General features: G+C 44.5%; 1 protein-coding gene across 2 annotated transcripts in view; it reads left to right on the top strand.

Moving 5' to 3' along the window:
- Positions 1 to 17,518, top strand: part of jak2b (Janus kinase 2b) — a 36,399-nt gene that overhangs the window by 10,914 nt on the left and 7,967 nt on the right. The window contains exons 5-14 of one of the 2 annotated variants that reach the window (XM_030358310.1): positions 556 to 701; positions 1,084 to 1,375; positions 4,853 to 4,975; positions 6,206 to 6,363; positions 10,900 to 11,011; positions 11,165 to 11,351; positions 11,914 to 12,038; positions 13,300 to 13,434; positions 15,584 to 15,674; positions 17,212 to 17,339. In XM_030358310.1, the coding sequence (XP_030214170.1) occupies positions 556 to 701; positions 1,084 to 1,375; positions 4,853 to 4,975; positions 6,206 to 6,363; positions 10,900 to 11,011; positions 11,165 to 11,351; positions 11,914 to 12,038; positions 13,300 to 13,434; positions 15,584 to 15,674; positions 17,212 to 17,339 (1,497 nt within the window). The remainder of the gene's footprint in view (positions 1 to 555; positions 702 to 1,083; positions 1,376 to 4,852; positions 4,976 to 6,205; positions 6,364 to 10,899; positions 11,012 to 11,164; positions 11,352 to 11,913; positions 12,039 to 13,299; positions 13,435 to 15,583; positions 15,675 to 17,211; positions 17,340 to 17,518) is intronic. The other variant, XM_030358311.1, reaches the window with a different exon arrangement.

Raw genomic sequence — 17,518 nt, 5'->3', positions numbered from 1 at the left:
CACTTGATTCATTCGTAGGGCTGAACGATTGATGAAATTCAAATCGAAATCACAATGTAATAGAACGCGGGATGCAAATCGAGACGGCTGCGATTTACAGAAAAAAAAGAAAATTGATTTGTTACCGTTACTGACTGGAAATCAGTAAGATTAATGTACTTTTATTCGTGTTTTACAGTTCAATAGTTAAATAAAGAAGTTTATAATATAAATTAATCTCAACACATCAGCCTTGCCTAAAGGAAAGGGCTGTTTTTATGTTGACTACTTCCAATGTTGTGTTGGTCATACTAAAGAATGATTTATTTATTTTTTAGTGAAAAATACACAACATAAGGAACTTAATAAATTATTAAAACATTAAATCGCAATCGCAATATTGGTCAAAATAATCGCAATTCGATTATTTCCACAAATCGTTCAGCCCAAATAGTGATGAGACAATAATAATTCAGCGGATCGGGGTCGTCATCTGGAGAGCATTTAGGCCACTGTGAAAAATGAATTAAAATCTCCTTCATAAATCTAATCAATAATGTGTGTGGGTGCTTGCAGTGGAAAAGTGATTTTGTCAGCGGTGTGGTGCCGGTGTCCTGCTCCCACGAGGCTCAGGAAGAATGTCTAGGCCTGGCCGTGCTGGACATGATGAGGACCTCCAAGGAGAGACACCTGTCGCCACTCGACATATATCACACGTTAAGGTATTAAAGCCCCAGCATGTAGCCATCAGGCCCTCTGCTCAACATCCATGCTGTCGCTCTGCACGGTGTCATTTTTTAAGCGTTCATTTTAAAACAGCCCATTTCCCAATGTTAATTTCCAAAAAATGTACCGCTATTGACATCCTAATCCAGCCGCCCTTGTTAATAGAAATATTTCTCAACACATTGCTGTCACATCAGAAGTCATGGTGGGGATCCATATCCTTCCTTTTTAAAACTTTAGCTGCTTATTTCAGTCAAGAGGTTGTTTACAGTGTTAATAAAAAGGTGGTTTGGGTAAGGGCTTGCTGTTTGATGCTTTTGCGTGCTGGGTTGATGTAACACTCCCTGCTCTTTGCCTACCCCCCCCCCCCCCAAACAGCTACAAGTCCTTCCTGCCCAAGAACATGAGGTCTCAGATCCAGGGCTGCAACTTTGTGACGCGCAAGCGCATCCGCTTCCGCTTCAAGCGTTTCATCCAGCAGTTCAGCCAGTGCAGGGCCTCGGCACGCGACCTCAAGCTCAAGTACCTGATCAGCCTGGAGAGCCTGGAGGCGGCCTTCTACACGGAGACCTTCCAACTGCAGGAGCCCTCCGGAGCCGGCCTCACCATCCTGGTGGCGGCCGACAGCGGCATCCGCTGGTGCCGGGAGAAGAGCAAGGACACGGAGCAGGTGGGTGCTGTGTAGCGCTGCTGCTGCTGGAGGAGGGAGGGAGGGAGGGAGGGAGGGAGGGAGGGAGGGAGGGAGAGAGAGAGAGAGAGAGAGAGAGAGAGAGAGAGAGAGAGAGAGAGAGAGAGAGAGAGAGAGAGAGAGAGAGAGAGAGAGAGAGAGAGAGAGAGAGAGAGAGAGAGAGAGAGAGAGAGAGAGAGAGAGAGAGAGAGAGGGGCAGGTCGGTACTCTGTAGTGCTGGAGGGGAGGGAGAGAGGGGGCAGAAAGGAGCAGAGGCTGTGGTGGAGCTAAGTTAACACTGTGTGTGCAGAACATTATTGACAGGCAAGATTGATTTCCTGAACCAATCAGGGAATCCTTTCAGTTATGCCGTTCAGTTATGCTCACGGAACGGCCAAATCTGGTGATGGACTCAAGTTATAATGTTATTTTTTGCCTTTTTCTGCAATCCGGCTTTCGTATTAATTCCAATTATTTTCTTCACACGCTCTTGAACAGCCCTACTGCCGCAGCACAACCAATGTACCGACCACCTTTCGTTTCCAATAAGAGCACCTCACGGGCGCCGCCATACAGCCACACCATAACTTCCAGCACTGCTCTTAACCATATATCCTTATAACCTTATAAGTAGGGCTGGGCAAAAAACGCGATAATAGGGCAAATTTGTTGTAACACCACTAAGTGGACGCATCGACGCAGCAGCTGGCCATTTAATAGGGTGTGCTGCGCGCCGCTAAGCATTTTGTTTTTACAATTACAGGAGCCAATCCTGTGACCCAAAAGTAGTGTGCACAAGACGAATTGTGGACAAGCCGCGTCGTGTTAGGTTCAGTCACTGAGACAGCTAATGCTCCGCATTAAAGTAATTCCTTTAAATCGCCCCGAGTCTCAATAAAGGTAAGCTGCAATTAAGCATAAAAGTACAGCCCGTTTCATTGATCTCGGTTATAGGATAATAACCAGCCTTTATTGCACAGGAGAGCGTGCTTATCTCCCCTTCTTCGTGTTTTATTTTGTTGTGCCTATAAGGCTAGTCCTATACTTGTCTTGTATTTGAATCTATTTAAGTGTCTATAACGTCATAAGACAAGGCTACTCCCTGCTATTTCCTTCTGCTTTATGTGAAACAAACCGCAATGGAAGAGGAGCGAGGGTAACTTCCAAAGGATGTCTCTAAATGGCATAACCAAAGTGTTGCATGGCAAAACCATTGCAGCTGTAGCACTTGAATGCCAACATAGTTCAATGTGGAATAGAAGGTCCTGTAGCTGGACCTCCTGGTTGAAAGTGTAGTGAAGATGTTGAAGATGTTGTAAGTGAAGAATTGAAACTATATACACGCCCTCTCTGAGCTGGTTATTTATGTTGTTTCCTTAAAATATCCATAAGGAATGAAAAGTACATTGTACCGTTGATTGAACAGCTGCATGGGCTTGTCAAACTGAATGACATTTGTGAGATTTAAAAAAAGCATGTGTGTAGCAGCGCAAACCGCAGCAGTGGGTCTTTAAGGGTGCACTCACACTAGGCCATCTGGCCGTGGCCGTTGGCCGTTTTCACACCTAACCGTGCTCAACTGGCCCCATTGTTCTCTGGCCTGCACTTACACTAGGCCATCTGGTAGGCTTGGTAGGCTTGCTAGCCATGGTAGGCTCTTGTACATACGTCATCACGTCGTAACACGTCATCACCAAGCGTCCGCTGCATGGACCATAATAAAGTCTGCCGCCAGTCAGAGTTTTAACAACACAGAGAACACAGTTCACACTTTGCTGAGTCTGTTGCTTATTTGGAGCCGTTCTCAGATAGAGCCCACTCTCACTGCTGGTTCTTTCGAGTACTTTTTCGACTTCTCTATGGGACCAACGTGAACCAACAGTTGAATCGCTTGACGCCATGTTTACCGTTTAATGGGAAAGAAGGCTCGTCGCCTTTATATGTTCATGGTCGACGCATGAATTATACGTCATCCAGCTCAGGTTGCGTAGCCGTGCGTGTGCGCGTGTCGGCTCATTAGCATCTGTACCGTGGCGGCCCGTACCGTAGCAGCACACCTCTCCCAAGTGGCCAAGTTGGTCTGGCCTGGCCAGACTGGCCACACTCATACTGGCAGATTTGAGCACGGTTAGGTGTGAAAACGGCCACGGCCAGATGGCCTAGTGTGAGTGCACCCTAAATCATCTAGGCTCCAGGTTCTTTCTAATCATCATTTTAATATCCATGAGTTGTGATTGATGATTTGTAATTTGATTGATAAACGCTTGACCTGTGTGGGTCCCTGGATTTTTTGAGTCTATTGTTTTGTACTGTTAAAAGGTTTGGCCCACGTTGTGTTTTTGTTCTTACTTAGGCTATTTGGTCGTCTCCCATCAATTGGGTTACTTGCGGCTATTTCATTGGAAGGTAATGACACAACGTGACTAAACGTAAAGTAAATTCAACTTAATGCATTAACTCGTCCGTGAACATGATTTCTGCCTGAGTCACACCGGATAACTTTTTAACTGGTAATGGGGGTGAAGGCCACAATTTTCGTGTTCCCACGCTACTTCACGCTGCATCAAACAACGTCTTTGTTATGTTTTGTTTGAGATACTCTTAGTGGCAGAAATACATATTATACCTTTAATCATCTTTGTTTTCTTCCTCTATCCTCCCTGAATCATTTTGATCAGCAACAGAATTGGATGACATGCCTCGGTGTTTTGACCAGATACCTAACTCTCAAAATAAATCTGGGCGCTTTCAGCCTTCTCTGTCAACGCTCCGTTTCGTCCTTCTCCGCCCCCTCGCCCCCCTCCTGCCAACCCAACTCCGTTGTGATTGGTTACCTTCCTTGGAGCGCGCGCGCGGGCAGATTTGACCAAGCATATGGGGGCGTGGCAGGAGTACGTCTACGTTGATATTTCCCGGAAATGTGAACAAGTTAATCGCAATCGTTGTCCCGAGTGTTTAGCGCTCTGCACAGCCACCCCAGACTGTCAGCAGGGAATACGTGGAAATGCATGTACGTCATTATTTGACACTTTAGTATGGTTAAACATGACTATCAATCATTATAACAACGTTTATAGCTCATAACAGTCGAAAAAGCCTAATAGGTCACCTTTAAGCAGCTTTAATCAGGCTTTAATGGGCCTTTATTTCAGCGTTTTGACCAGTTAGTTTAGAAGGTCTGAATTTGTTCTTTATCAGCATCAGCAGGATCAGTATTAAACACTCTTAAGTCTTATAATACCATATACCATACCAGTGCATGCATTCTTAGCATGAGTAGCCCCTATGGTAATTTAAACCCGAACCTGAGCGATTTGAATGCCATGTCCAATCATTGGAGCTACACAGGACCCCTGTATTAGATAATCGTTATTATCAAAGCAGATTCTATCCATTATCATCAAAGTTATTCTATTGCCATATGCAAGCCCGAGATATGTTTTTGTCTTCTTAATTGATGCGGCCTGTATTGTTTCCCAGCAGGAGATGCAGATCCTTTGTGACTTCCCAGACGTGACTGACATCAGCATCAAACTGGCCATTAAAGAAGGAGGCGGGGAGAACCGCGTGGTCACCATCAATAAGAACGACGGGAAGAGCCGAGTAAGAGAAAGAGACACACACGCACACTGCTGGTGTTCAAACTGAGTCGTGAGGGGTCAGGAGGTAGATCGGTTGGTCAATATGCACTTCCCCGACCAAAGTCTCAGTGGTCTGACAAGCGCTGTGCTGTGTTCCAATATCCATACTATCTGTACTTACTAGCCTTAGTTTGAGTACGTAGGGCGATCCAATTCAGATTGGGCGAAATAAGTGTACTGAAAGGACCCGGATGGTGTACTCAAAACGGTCAAATCGCAATGTGTGGATCGATGTACACTTTTCGTACTCAACAGCAGCCATCTTAGCTACGTAGCAGAAGAGGGCGGAGCCAGGCTGAGCCAAAGTTGGCGCATTTTCCACATAGCCTGAATTAATAGTCATTTTGTAGTTTTTATAGCGGCTAGGCGTAAAGAGTTCACTGTTCAATGCGGGATGTTTATTGCCGTGGAGGAGCCCCGGCGGCAGTCGTGATCGTAATTTCCGGGTAGTGCACCACGGAGTATTCGATTTGGAAAAACACTGACATCTGAAAATTAGCGCACTTAGTGAGTGCGGATAGTGTACTACGTTTAAGTGTACTCATGGAAGTATGGATATTGGAACACAGCACTGGTGATGATACTTGAGGAGAAAAGGAGAAAAGCGCTGCTTAGTCCATTAATATCAGGGGCTTGAGGGACATATGCAATGTATTACATTTTGACTATAATATTGTGTTTGAAAATAACATTGATGATGAATATTAAATCATATTCTGTTATTTATTTTTAACAAAAGAGCCATTTTCACAACTTCTTACTACTAAATGAGCCTGCTAGGCCTCACTTGCTGAACAGTAACTCGGTTCCAAACTAATTTACATCATGTCAAGGAGTTTTCGGTAAACTTTGCCCGCAGCAGTTTTTCCATCATAGCTCAACAACCAGCATGGAATATCCTCTAAAAATGGTTGGCATAAGTTTGTTTTGTTTTTTTGCTCCGTCAACTTCGAATTTTATAACTTTTGTGTGACTTTGTGTTTGTCTATGTTTCTGGGCTTTACTTGCACAGTTTCCTTTGTATTATTGTTGCAAAAACCTTTGGAGTCATGGAGGCTGCTCAAGCCATCGACTATCTTCGATTCAGTCGAAGTTAGTCAAGGGGAGGACTCGTATAGTTATTACAAGGGGATGAGGGGATGGCAGGTGGTAGATGGGGATTCCTCATGCTTGTGGTTTCTCCCCGTCTCAGGACCTGGAGTTCCCTAACCTGGCGGAAGCCCTGTCCTTCGTGTCTCTCATCGACGGCTACTGCCGGCTTACCACAGACGCACACCACTACCTCTGCAGGGAGGTGGCGCCCCCTAGGCTCATGGAGGCCATCCACTCCCACTGCCATGGCCCCATCTCGTAAGTCTGCAGTGGGACGTGGACTATCCCTCCTCGTTGCTCTGGCACACACACCCATGCATATTTCATCAGAACAGGACATTTATTCAATTAGTTTAAATGTGCTGTAGGTAAGGTGTCAAGGTTATTATTTGAGTGTTAGAAACGCAACAGACATCCGTAGCTTATGAGTGAGTATATCTGCTTTTTTTGTCGTAAGGACTGGCTGTGGAAAATGCCTACGGAAGCGATATCTGTGGAAGAGATGCAGATACAGCTTCACGCTACCAGCGTCTGTCTCATATGGTGTGAAATGAGAGTCAATTCCGCAAGCAATTTTGCGCAAGCGCGCAGGCGCGACTAGTGCGCAAGCACGCAGGCGCGTAGCAAGCACGCCTGCGTGCTTGCGCAATAGCATACTGCCTGAGAAGGCAGTATCGCTGTCATATCTGTCCCTGGGAAAAGTAACGTTGCGCCAAATTGAAAAAGGAACTTTGTTTCGTTAAAGTATTTTCAGTAGTTGCGAAAAAACGTTACTTTTTACATGAAAAAGTAGTTACGTTACTGTATGACGCGTTATTTACTCTGTAACGCGTTACACACAACACGTCTACCGTTCACACCGGTCTCACGGTAACGGCGAAATCCATGCAGTAGCGCAAATTCGGTGTACTTTCTATACCGTTCACACCGTACACCTCTAGGGCCCTATCTTGCATCCGGCGCAAGTGACTTAGTCACTGGCGCATGTGTCGTTGCTAGTTTACAACTGGCGCAGAGCGCTCTTTTGCCACCTGCGCCACTCGCCGGTAAATTAGGGAATGATCTTGCGCCCCAAGGGGCGGTTCGGCGGAAGGAGGAGGCGTGTTCTGGCGCAAACGGTATTTTGCCGTCTCTGAATACCATTGCGCTACTGACCAGGAAATACTTGGTTTAAAGTCAGTGGCGCGTTGTTCAGATGCTATTTTAAGGGCGCAAGCATACATGCGCATGCGATGCATACGGATTGCTTGTGCACCTCGCGCATACACTTTGCTTCTCTCACCTACCTAGCCGCACATTCTTGGTAAATTATTTGGGAAAGAACAGCTGATGCAGCGTTAATAAGTTGTAGGCTACTTTTTAATCAATGCATCTGCAAACACCGTACAGCAAACACATATTTTCTTGACACAGACATCGTGTAGGCCTACATGCCCATAACTTTTAGGATTGATGAGTAGGCCTATTTGATCGTGAAAAACATTGTTTTACCGCGAGTGAGTGTTAAAAAGAATTAATGAATGCGGGCGCGCGTGTGTGCTGTTTAAACACACGCAAACTAAACACTCTCATCATCATCTCATCTTCGTCCGCTTATCGGGGGTCGGGTCGCGGGGGGAGCAGCTCAAGCAGGGGGCCCCAGACTTCCCTTTCCCGGGCCACATTGACCAGCTCTGACGGGGGGATCCCGAGGCGTTCCCAAGCCAGTGTTGAGATATAATCTCTCCACCTAGTCCTGGGTCTTCCCCGAGGTCTCCTCCCCACTGGACGTGCCTGAAACACCTCCCAAGGAAGGCGCCCAGTGGGCATCCTTACCAGATGCCCGAACCACCTCAGCTGACTCCTTTCTAAGTAAAGGAGCAGCGGCTCTAATCCGAGTTCCTCACGGATGGCTGAGCTTCTCACCCTATCCCTAAGGGAGACGCCAGCCACCCTTCTGAGAAAACTCATCTCGGCCGCTTGTACCCGCGATCTCGTCCTTTCGGTCATCACCCAACCCTCATGACCATAGGTGAGGATAGGAACGAAGATAGACCGGTAGATCGAGAGCTTTGCCTTGCGGCTCAGCTCTCTTTTCGTAACAACGGTGCGGTAAAGCGAACGCAATACCGCCCCCGCTGCTCCGATTCTCCGGCCAATCTCACGCTCCATAGTTCCCTCACTTGCGAACAAGACCCCGAGGTACTTGAACTCCTTCACTTGGGCAAACTAAACACGTAACGCATAATACAATCAATGGCAATGTCTATTACCGCGGGGACACATGCATATTAGGATAGCATACAATACTGATAAGAAACAATGTTTATAATGTATTGCGTATATCATTAAATAGAACCACAGTTACCGCATATCATATGTTATAGCCTATCATACGTTTTCTTTGCCGAAATTTATTTGATGACTCAGTATTTCTGAAGTTGTGGAAGAAAACCCCTTATTCCATGTGTGAATTAGGCCACATTATTTGGCAATAAACTAAGCCATTTGCAAATTCATGTGCATCTGTCTCATCGGAGACTGCAGACGCGCTGTCAAAATATCAACTCGTCCGATTCAAATGCGCTCATGGCTCTTAAAGGGGATGGGAGCTGGCACTCTCATTGGTTTGTTGCACGTTATGCCCAAACCACACCTACGGGTAATTAGGCTGCTTCAGACCAACCCTTCTGACGCTTGCGCAGCGGCGCAAGCGTCATTTATCCGCCTGTAAAATAGCGATAGCGCCGTAGAACCGCCCACAAAGCTACTTGCGCTTTGCGCTTTCCCACTTGCGTTTCAGACCGTTAAAATAGGGCCCCTAGTGTCACATATTGAGCGATAGAGCAGTCCTGGGAGGGCAGGTTTTAGGGCAAGTCCATTGTCAAAATCCTGTTCTCTTATGCTTTTCTACTACCTCTCTTGACTTTAAAATTTTTCCTACATTACCTTTCATAAAGATATTGTAAATGATGTTGCCACTTGAAGGTAACAATAGTATCATGTTCCCGTGACTGAATTGCTTTTTGCTTTATATTGTGAATGCAGCGTCGAACCGTGAGCACCACAGCCGGGCCTTCACCTCAGCCCTAATTGCTGAGAAAATAAATCATCGCGGGAAAAAGAAGACACAGTACGCTGAATTGAAAGCGTTTAACAACTGCAATCCTTTAATTAACGATGACAAGGATGTAGCCTAAACGAATAGACCATAACATAAATATCATTCTCCGCAACAAGAAACATACTCTAATGAAAAATCTGGAGAGAAAAAAGTAAGAGGTCACAAATGCAGGCTGGAAATGTATTTCTTCCATTTAACCTGTAGGAGTCTGTATGCGGGTTTTGCACCGCCCAGGTATTATAAGGCCAGGTGTGGGTTTGTCAGACACTGAATGTCAAGGGAAGAGGCGGAGGTCAGTTTTCAAACCGACCGTCCCTTGTAGGTGTGCCGCAGAATCTTGATGTCGGTGGGCTGACTTTGTCAGATTTGTAAGGCTGACAAATCCGCCGCTGACCCAAGTGGATGACTTCTCAGTTGTAAAAAGTAGACAACTCCAGCGGTACAGCCATTTTCGGTTTTGAAGTGCCTTTCCACTGTCTTAACCTTTTCTTTTAATTCCAGTTCTGGAGTTGGTCTTCCGTTTTTTATTAATTTAAGTTTTCTGTGGAAGCCCGCCTTGAAAAAGGCGATGGTATCAAGCTAGACACAACGTTGCTCTCGTCTTCCGCCATGATCGCTCTCACCACTCTGCCCCGCCCGCTGTTCGGACTTCACGAATGCCTACGATCTTTTGTTTTTGTCCCGCCCACTGAAAATCAAACCGTGATTGGTCAATTTTACCATCACTCTCCAAACCAAAACACATAGCTTGGCCTTACTCGAGATTCGTGAAGTCCTAACCAATTAATGAGCCAGCTAACCGGGCTTCGGTAGAGACAGACTATTCTGATTGGATAACATGTTTCAGGACAGTAACCCTTTCATTGCTGATGTGACCTTGACAGTAAACTTAACTTTAGAACATAGATGAGAGAAATTTTATTTAATGTATTGTATTAAATTATATTAGTTAGATTTTTTTTATATATATATATATATATACGGTACATATATTATTTAAAGGCACACTGTGTAATATTTTAAGTCATTTATTACTTCAAATCAACGTATTCATTCATAAGTCCTCATTGTTGTAAATGTATCTCTGCCAAAAATCTCACTTATCCTCCTGAGCGAAGAATAATTAATATGTAGTTACATAGGACGGGTAAGCTTCATGGAGGCTTCCATGTTCTTCCGGTCTATGAACTGCCGAGAGGGACAAAAAGCACTACGTGGTACAGGAAATGCAAACGCGTTTTCACTCTGAGCCAGCGTGAATGATGACTGAAATAATTCACTATCTTGCTCGAGGAGTAATTACTCATACATCATTAGCTTACACTAATGATTCAATGCATTTTGAAATTAGTTTGAAATAACAAACCTGACCATCACTCGAATGACTCGATGAGGTAGTATTGGATGTCATGACACAGCTTCTTGGCACATACTGCCCACCATAGTTTTTGAACAAGCGCGCACTATTAATTTGAATGCAATATACAATTGTACCACTAGATGGGAGTAATCTTTACACAGTGTCCCTTTAATACGCATATTTTTTGGTTCGAATTTTTTAAAGGCCTTCTCTGAAGGCGTAGAAGGCCCTGAGGGTTCCCCTCTGTGTGAATGTAAATAATTTGTTGTAACAACGGTACTGAAAGCCTTGTTTAGTGCAGTAATATTCTGGCCTTGTTCTTCTGTTTCAGGATGGATTTCGCCATTAACAGGCTGCACAAGGCAGGAAACAAGAGCGGATTGTATATTTTGCGACATAGCCCCAAGGATTTCGACAAGTATTACCTTACCTTTCCTGTAGTGGTGTGTAATTATTACTATTTTAATCTATTTCAATGACTTTATAGTTTAAAGAACATTCAATAATTGTCTCGTCTGTTGTGTAAGTCATGTGTTAATATCATGCTGGGCGTCTGTCTGCCTATTTGTCTCCCTGCCTGTCTGTCTGTGGGCCAGATGAACGACGTGGTGGAGTACAAGCACTGCCAGATCAGCCGGTCGTGCGGCGGGGAGTTCAACCTGAACGGCACCAAGAGGACCTTCATGGGTCTGCAGGAGCTGCTGGCCTGCTACCACAAGGAGACGGTGCGCTCCGACGGGGTCGTGTTCCACTTCAACCGGGGCTGCCCGCCCAAAGCCAAAGGTACGTGCCCCGGCCCGGGGAGGGGTTCAGAGGGACGGCCCCGGCCCAGTGAGGGGGGAGGGGGAGAGGGTGGAGAGGGGTTCAGAGGGACGGCCCCGGCCCAGTGAGGGGGGAGGGGGAGAGGGTGGAGAGGGGTTCAGAGGGACGGCCCCGGCCCCGGCCCCCGGCCCGGTGAGGGGGCCAGGGGGAGGGGAGAGGGGTTCAGAGGGACGGCCCCCATGTTATTTTGCTATCTCTGAGATTTTTGCAAAGTAAAAAACGCATGAAACAAAATGGAAAAAACCCTAAGAACTGAATTATTATGAGTAGTAGTAGTAGCAGTATATTATTTCTGAGGCTTCCTGTTCAAATAAATAATTTAGATATTATTATTGTTATATATTTTTATGATAGAAAATGCACATATTGTTCGATTTACTGCAAGACTTTTAAATTGGTTCCTCTTTTGAGTTGAGCTTTCATAAAAAATAAATAATCATGCACCCCAATGCTGAGTCATTCAGTGTTATCAAATCAGCAACTTCTGGACTCTGACAGATGTTGTCGTTGTTGTTGTTGACAGAGAAGTCGTGCCTGCTGGTGTGCAGGAGAGACAAAGGTCTGGACGTGGCCGCCTCCCCGTCGCCCCACAGACACAACATCAGCCAGATGGTGTTCCACAAGATCAAGAAGGAGGACCTGCAGTTTGTAAGGCCTTGTCTCTGGACTTCATTGCACTTTAGAAACCCTAGCTCTCATCATTCGCCCCTGTAGGTCCTGGTGTGGTCGGACGGTCCGACATGCTGGCATTCCTGCTCTTTATACATTCTTTACCTTTTTAAAGCGATAAATAAAATATATCACTGACGTTACTGTCATCTACTCCTCGGTGGATCCCAGTAATGTACGATTATATGCATCCATAATTGAAAACCGAATCCTATGTATATATATGTATATATATATAATAGAGCTCTCAAGCGATTAAAATATTTAATCGTGATTAATCGCATTAATGTCATAGTTAACTCTAATTAATCGCGATTAATCGCAAATTATTTTTCTATGCTAAATATTCCTTGATTTTTTTGTCCCATAATTCTTCTCATTTTAATTCTCTTATCAACATGGTGAAGTGCATCGGCTTGCCTTGTGCAAATGATTTTTTATTGATAACAACATTGGCATATACACTGATCAAAACAGGACGATACAAAAAAAGAGCCTATAGTGCAATTAAACGACTGCTTTGAACAAATGTCATTTGAACATAGCAGTCAGGCTACTGCTTCTTTGTTTTGAGCCCAAAAAAAAAAAAAGTTTTCTTTTTTTTTTAATAAAATAATTGCGTTAATCGCGCGATAAAAAATGTAACGCCGTTGAATTTGGTTTGCGTTAACCCCGTTAATAACGCGTTTAACTGACAGCTCTAATATATAACAAAGACAAAAGGTGACTCAAGATTTGGCTTTTGCCATCTGAGCCAAGAAGAGCCTCAGTTGTGTCTGCCTGGAGGCTGTTGTGTTAGCTACGCTGCTGCGGTTGCCGCCTGGCTCTGAAAGAGGCCTTCTAAACCCAATGGGACCCCGGGCCCTCTGAGATCTTGTCATGTCACACTACATGAAATATACAGTCACTCTTCAGCTTCTGCTTGTTGCAGAAATGTCCACCCTCAGGTGCTTTGGATACACATGTGATACAAGCACAGCCATGCTATTATTGAGCAGCTGACGTTTTGCATTTAGAAAGAAACTCCTGTTGGAGATCACTGTTTCGGTAGCCGGTGTTGACCTTTTGCGATACTGAATGGGGAGAATATTCCAGTCACATTTTTGATTTGATTCATTTATTTCTGTGTGGATGTCTTTTCATTGATGCCATCGCGGCTCCATAGTCTTCTCCTCTGCTTTAGCTTCCGTCTGTGGAGGCCTTGCGTTAATCCCAGCCCCTGTCGGCCTGTGTCCCCCAGATGGAGAGTCTGGGCCAGGGAACCTTCACCAAGATCTTCAAAGGCGTCCGCAAGGAGCTGGGCGACTACGGCCTCCTGCACCAGACGGAGGTGGTCATGAAGGTCCTGGACCACGCCCACAGGGCATACTCCGAGGTAGAGGCACCCACCTCGCGTCTTTCAGGGCCCACTGAGTGTTCATACTATAATAGGAATCTTGACCGCTCGTTGGTCCCATGGCCATGTTGAATTTGTGTTTCCACTAGGGATGAGTCGGTCGCGACCGATTCGTTCACAACGAACGAATCCTGAACGTGAAGGACAAGAACTGGTTCCCCAAAACAAGAAGAACTGGTTCTTTGATTATTTTTTTTAACATGAAACAAAAATATGGTCACGTAAATAAATTATACAAACGAACAGAGCTTCGTCTCCCCGCGACCTTATATCAATTGAGTCTACAACGTTCTCAAAGATTCAGCCAATGAGAGGTAGCAATGGTGTTGCCATGGCACCTGGGTAAACAAATGACAAGGTGGTACCGTCGAATTTGCGCGCTTTCTCTGTCTGACGTATCTTGGGTCATACCATTCGACGTGGGGCCACTCATATATCCCCCTACATTTCCGAAAATAGACTTGACCTCCATCTGTTTATTGGATAAACACATTTCCCAATCCCAGGAGTCTTTGCTCCATTCTACGTCAATTCAAGAACAAACAGATATTAAACTGCAGTTCGTATTTTTTATTTATGACCATGAAAGTTCTGTAATGCCTGAATAATGAAGAATTAAATGTAAAGTAAAATAAAATTACAAATATAAAACCATGAATGAAATATAGATAGTAAGCAAGTGGTATAAATATTGGTGGGACGTTTGGTTGTATTATATAGTATATCTTGTCGATTTTCAAGCGGGGTAGAGCCTAGAAGTCGCTTAAATTATGGTCAGGGACGTCTCGCGGGTAGAGGGGCAGACACCTGTGAGATTCCCTGAAAAATGACGTAATCTGACGTAACGAACGAATCAAAACGAACAAATCAAACAAACAAATCTTTATAGTGAACTGAATTGAAAGAACTAGTTCCCGGAAAATAATCATTTTGCCCATCCCTAGTTTCCACCACAAACCGCAGTGCTGTTTTAGAGCCGGATTCATGCCATGGTCCAAAAAGCCGTTTTAACTTGATCAGTCCTGATTTAAAGCAGATGTTCACATTAAAATGGCAATAAAGCAACACTATTGATGAAAGCCCTTCCAGGACATTGGAACCCATCGGGACGTCTGTGTGCGGACAGTTTGCTAAGTTCTGCTACGTTGCTTGTGTCCAGTCTTGGTTGGATGGAATTTCAGCGCCTAGAAATCTTTTGGTGTGCTGTACTCCCTCAAAAATGTTACAATTATCCCTGAACCAAAATATATATTTTGGGGTGTTTCCAAGCAAATCTGCAATCGTTCGCAAACCATCACAAATAATTGTATTCTGTAAATCTGATGAACACTACCCAAAATAACCACCTGCATCATGACTAACCCTAACCCAATTACTACAAATGAAAGGCACTCGTTCTTTTCTCAAAAAGTGATGTTGAGAAGAACTGTCACACAAATCAAACATAAAGTAACTAAATAAATATTCAAGTAAAAAATACTCAGTTTCAAGCTTAGAAATATTCAATAGTGAGGCCAATAAACAAAATAAATATGTAAAATAAAAAGTAAACATCAATAGAAAAAAGTGTTTTTGTCTGAACGTTCTAGGTGGAGGGGGGCGTGTTATGACCCATGGCCACTATCGCGTTATAATGAGCGATGTTGTATATGATATGCGTAACACACTCTGGGGTTATGGCTCCACATGGCCACACACTGAAGACTCTTCCAACCCGTTTGAGATTTTGTTTTCTTCTTGTCACTTCCCTTCAACGTAGATCACATCTTTAGTATCTTTTTCTGTAACGGACGGTTGAGGGGACATTTATTATTTGTCACACTCGTCCATGTTTGTTTTCGTATTCGCCGAGAACGTGTAATGTACATAAAGCAGAAGCAGAAAGACGTAAAATACTGCCGTAAAGTAAAATAGGGATAGGAACAATGGACTATGGAAATATCTATTGATAGTAATTTTTCTCCCTTCCCCCCCGATTTTATCTCATCATATCGAACAGCCCTAGTGTGGAAAACACAAAACAAGTGACATTTTCCCACATCCAAACCCAAGAATATACCCCCTTAAAAAAACGTTGATTCCAACAGCATAATAAACCAAATGCGTGATGTGTTTCTCCTGTCCCCAGTCCTTCTTTGAGGCGGCCAGCATGATGAGCCAGCTATCTCACAAACACCTGGTGCTGAACTACGGGGTGTGTGTCTGCGCTGGGGAGGACAGTAAGTTTTTCTGCAACTAGCCTCACCCAACTCCCTCCTCTGGAGGGACTGCTGTCTTTGGAGTCAAATGTGCTCGGTTTGCATAACTCACAATTTAATCTAACTTTATTTGTATTGCACATTTCATATCAACGGTAAGTACCCTCATGTGCTGCTTGACATTAAAACGTCCTATAAAACAACACGTCATGTTCATAGAATACATTAGGAAGTGCTTACAATATGAGAAGCTAAATACAGTACCACACCGTTACCACACAGACCACACATAAGAATGATGAAAAAGCAGAAATTTGCGATATGGCAAGCATCCAACCCCTTTAAAAACAGAACGCTCTTGCGGTAGTATTTACACCAGCATGACTTCTCTAACCATCTTCCCGTTTTCATGTCCCACTTTAAAGCGATCCGATGAGACAGGGCTTCACACCCCCCTTGTGGATTCATTTAATGCAGAGAGGGCAGGGGAATACGATGGCTCTGCAAGCACAGAGTGGGCAATCGGTCCTGCATTTCTGTGGGTGCACATCCCCTATTGTAAGAGGGAATCTAAATTTGAATCTTGACCATATTTAGATTTAAAAACGTATCGAAGGGAGCAATGCTTTCACAAGCCTGTGGAGATGGATGCAGTTCAAAAGGAATCCCAATTTGATACGCACACACACGTACAGGGTTCAGGCTAGCACAATCTCCAACAATGGGCGGCAATGGAGAAAACGTGGTGAAGAATTTACATTGCTTTGGTCAAGTAAAGCATGTTTACTAATTGAAATGAAGGAATAAAAACATAAATGAAAAAGTTTTGGCTGTTAGAACCTGATCTATTGTTTGGACTGACCTGGACATTTACATTTACAGTCAGGGTATTTAGCAGACGCTTTTATCCAAAGTGACTTACATTAAGTACATTTGTCAGAAGTGACCACCCAACAGCTCATGGCTGCAAAAGTGATGGAAGTCCATGGATTCTCATCCTAATCCCTCACAGCCCACTGGGGATTTATTTTACCGTGACGGGTCGTTGGTGGCGGCCAGCAGCAGCCGTTTCGGGATGAAATCGATGGGAAATGAACGTTTTGCTCGCTGCATTTAAGTTGCTTAGAGCCTTGCTGTTTTTGCCATTCATCCCTTGCGTTTTTTGTGGTGCGACCTCGATGCCCCGAGGCTGAAAAGATGTCGTAAATGTTAATCGGCCCTTGTGTCTGTGAGGAGTTTGGATGCACATCCGTGTTGTATGGACAAGCATTTTGACGTCAATGTCTCGGGACTCCTTTTGTATCTTGTGGATACCCAAAAGCCTCCAGCGTAATGCTCAGAACCCTTCAGTCATGTACTTGGGGAGCTTATATTTAAGATATAAAAATACAATTATTCCAACTCCCCCCCGCTTCATGTGTGCTTCCTTCCTTTTAGACTGGGGCCACAGTTTGAGTAGCGAGCCGGGCTAACTATCGCTAAGCCTATTGTCGTTGTGTCAAAAGCTTCAAACGCCATGTGTCCGCTCCGCTCACGCCCATGCTCCACCCATCTCCAGATATCATGGTGCAGGAGTATGTGAAGTTTGGCTCTTTGGACACCTACCTGAAGAAGAACAAGAACTCAGTCAACATCCTGTGGAAGCTGGAGGTGGCGAAGCAGCTGGCCTGGGCCATGCACTTCCTGGTAAGCACCAATATGTATTCCTGAGAAAATCGATTTTCCAATCCAGATGTGGATAGGAGACATATTATGGTGTTTTCCCAACAAGTAAACATAGTATTTGAGTTCCAGAAAACATGTTTTTGAAGCTGTTTGCTGGAAATAGCTTTTAGGAGAAAAAAACTTGCCTACCACTATTCCCC

This window comes from Gadus morhua, chromosome 6 (genome assembly GCF_902167405.1).
Source record: "Gadus morhua chromosome 6, gadMor3.0, whole genome shotgun sequence".
Classification (NCBI taxonomy): Eukaryota; Metazoa; Chordata; class Actinopteri; order Gadiformes; family Gadidae; genus Gadus; species Gadus morhua.
This window is presented reverse-complemented; position numbering and strand designations above follow the sequence as displayed.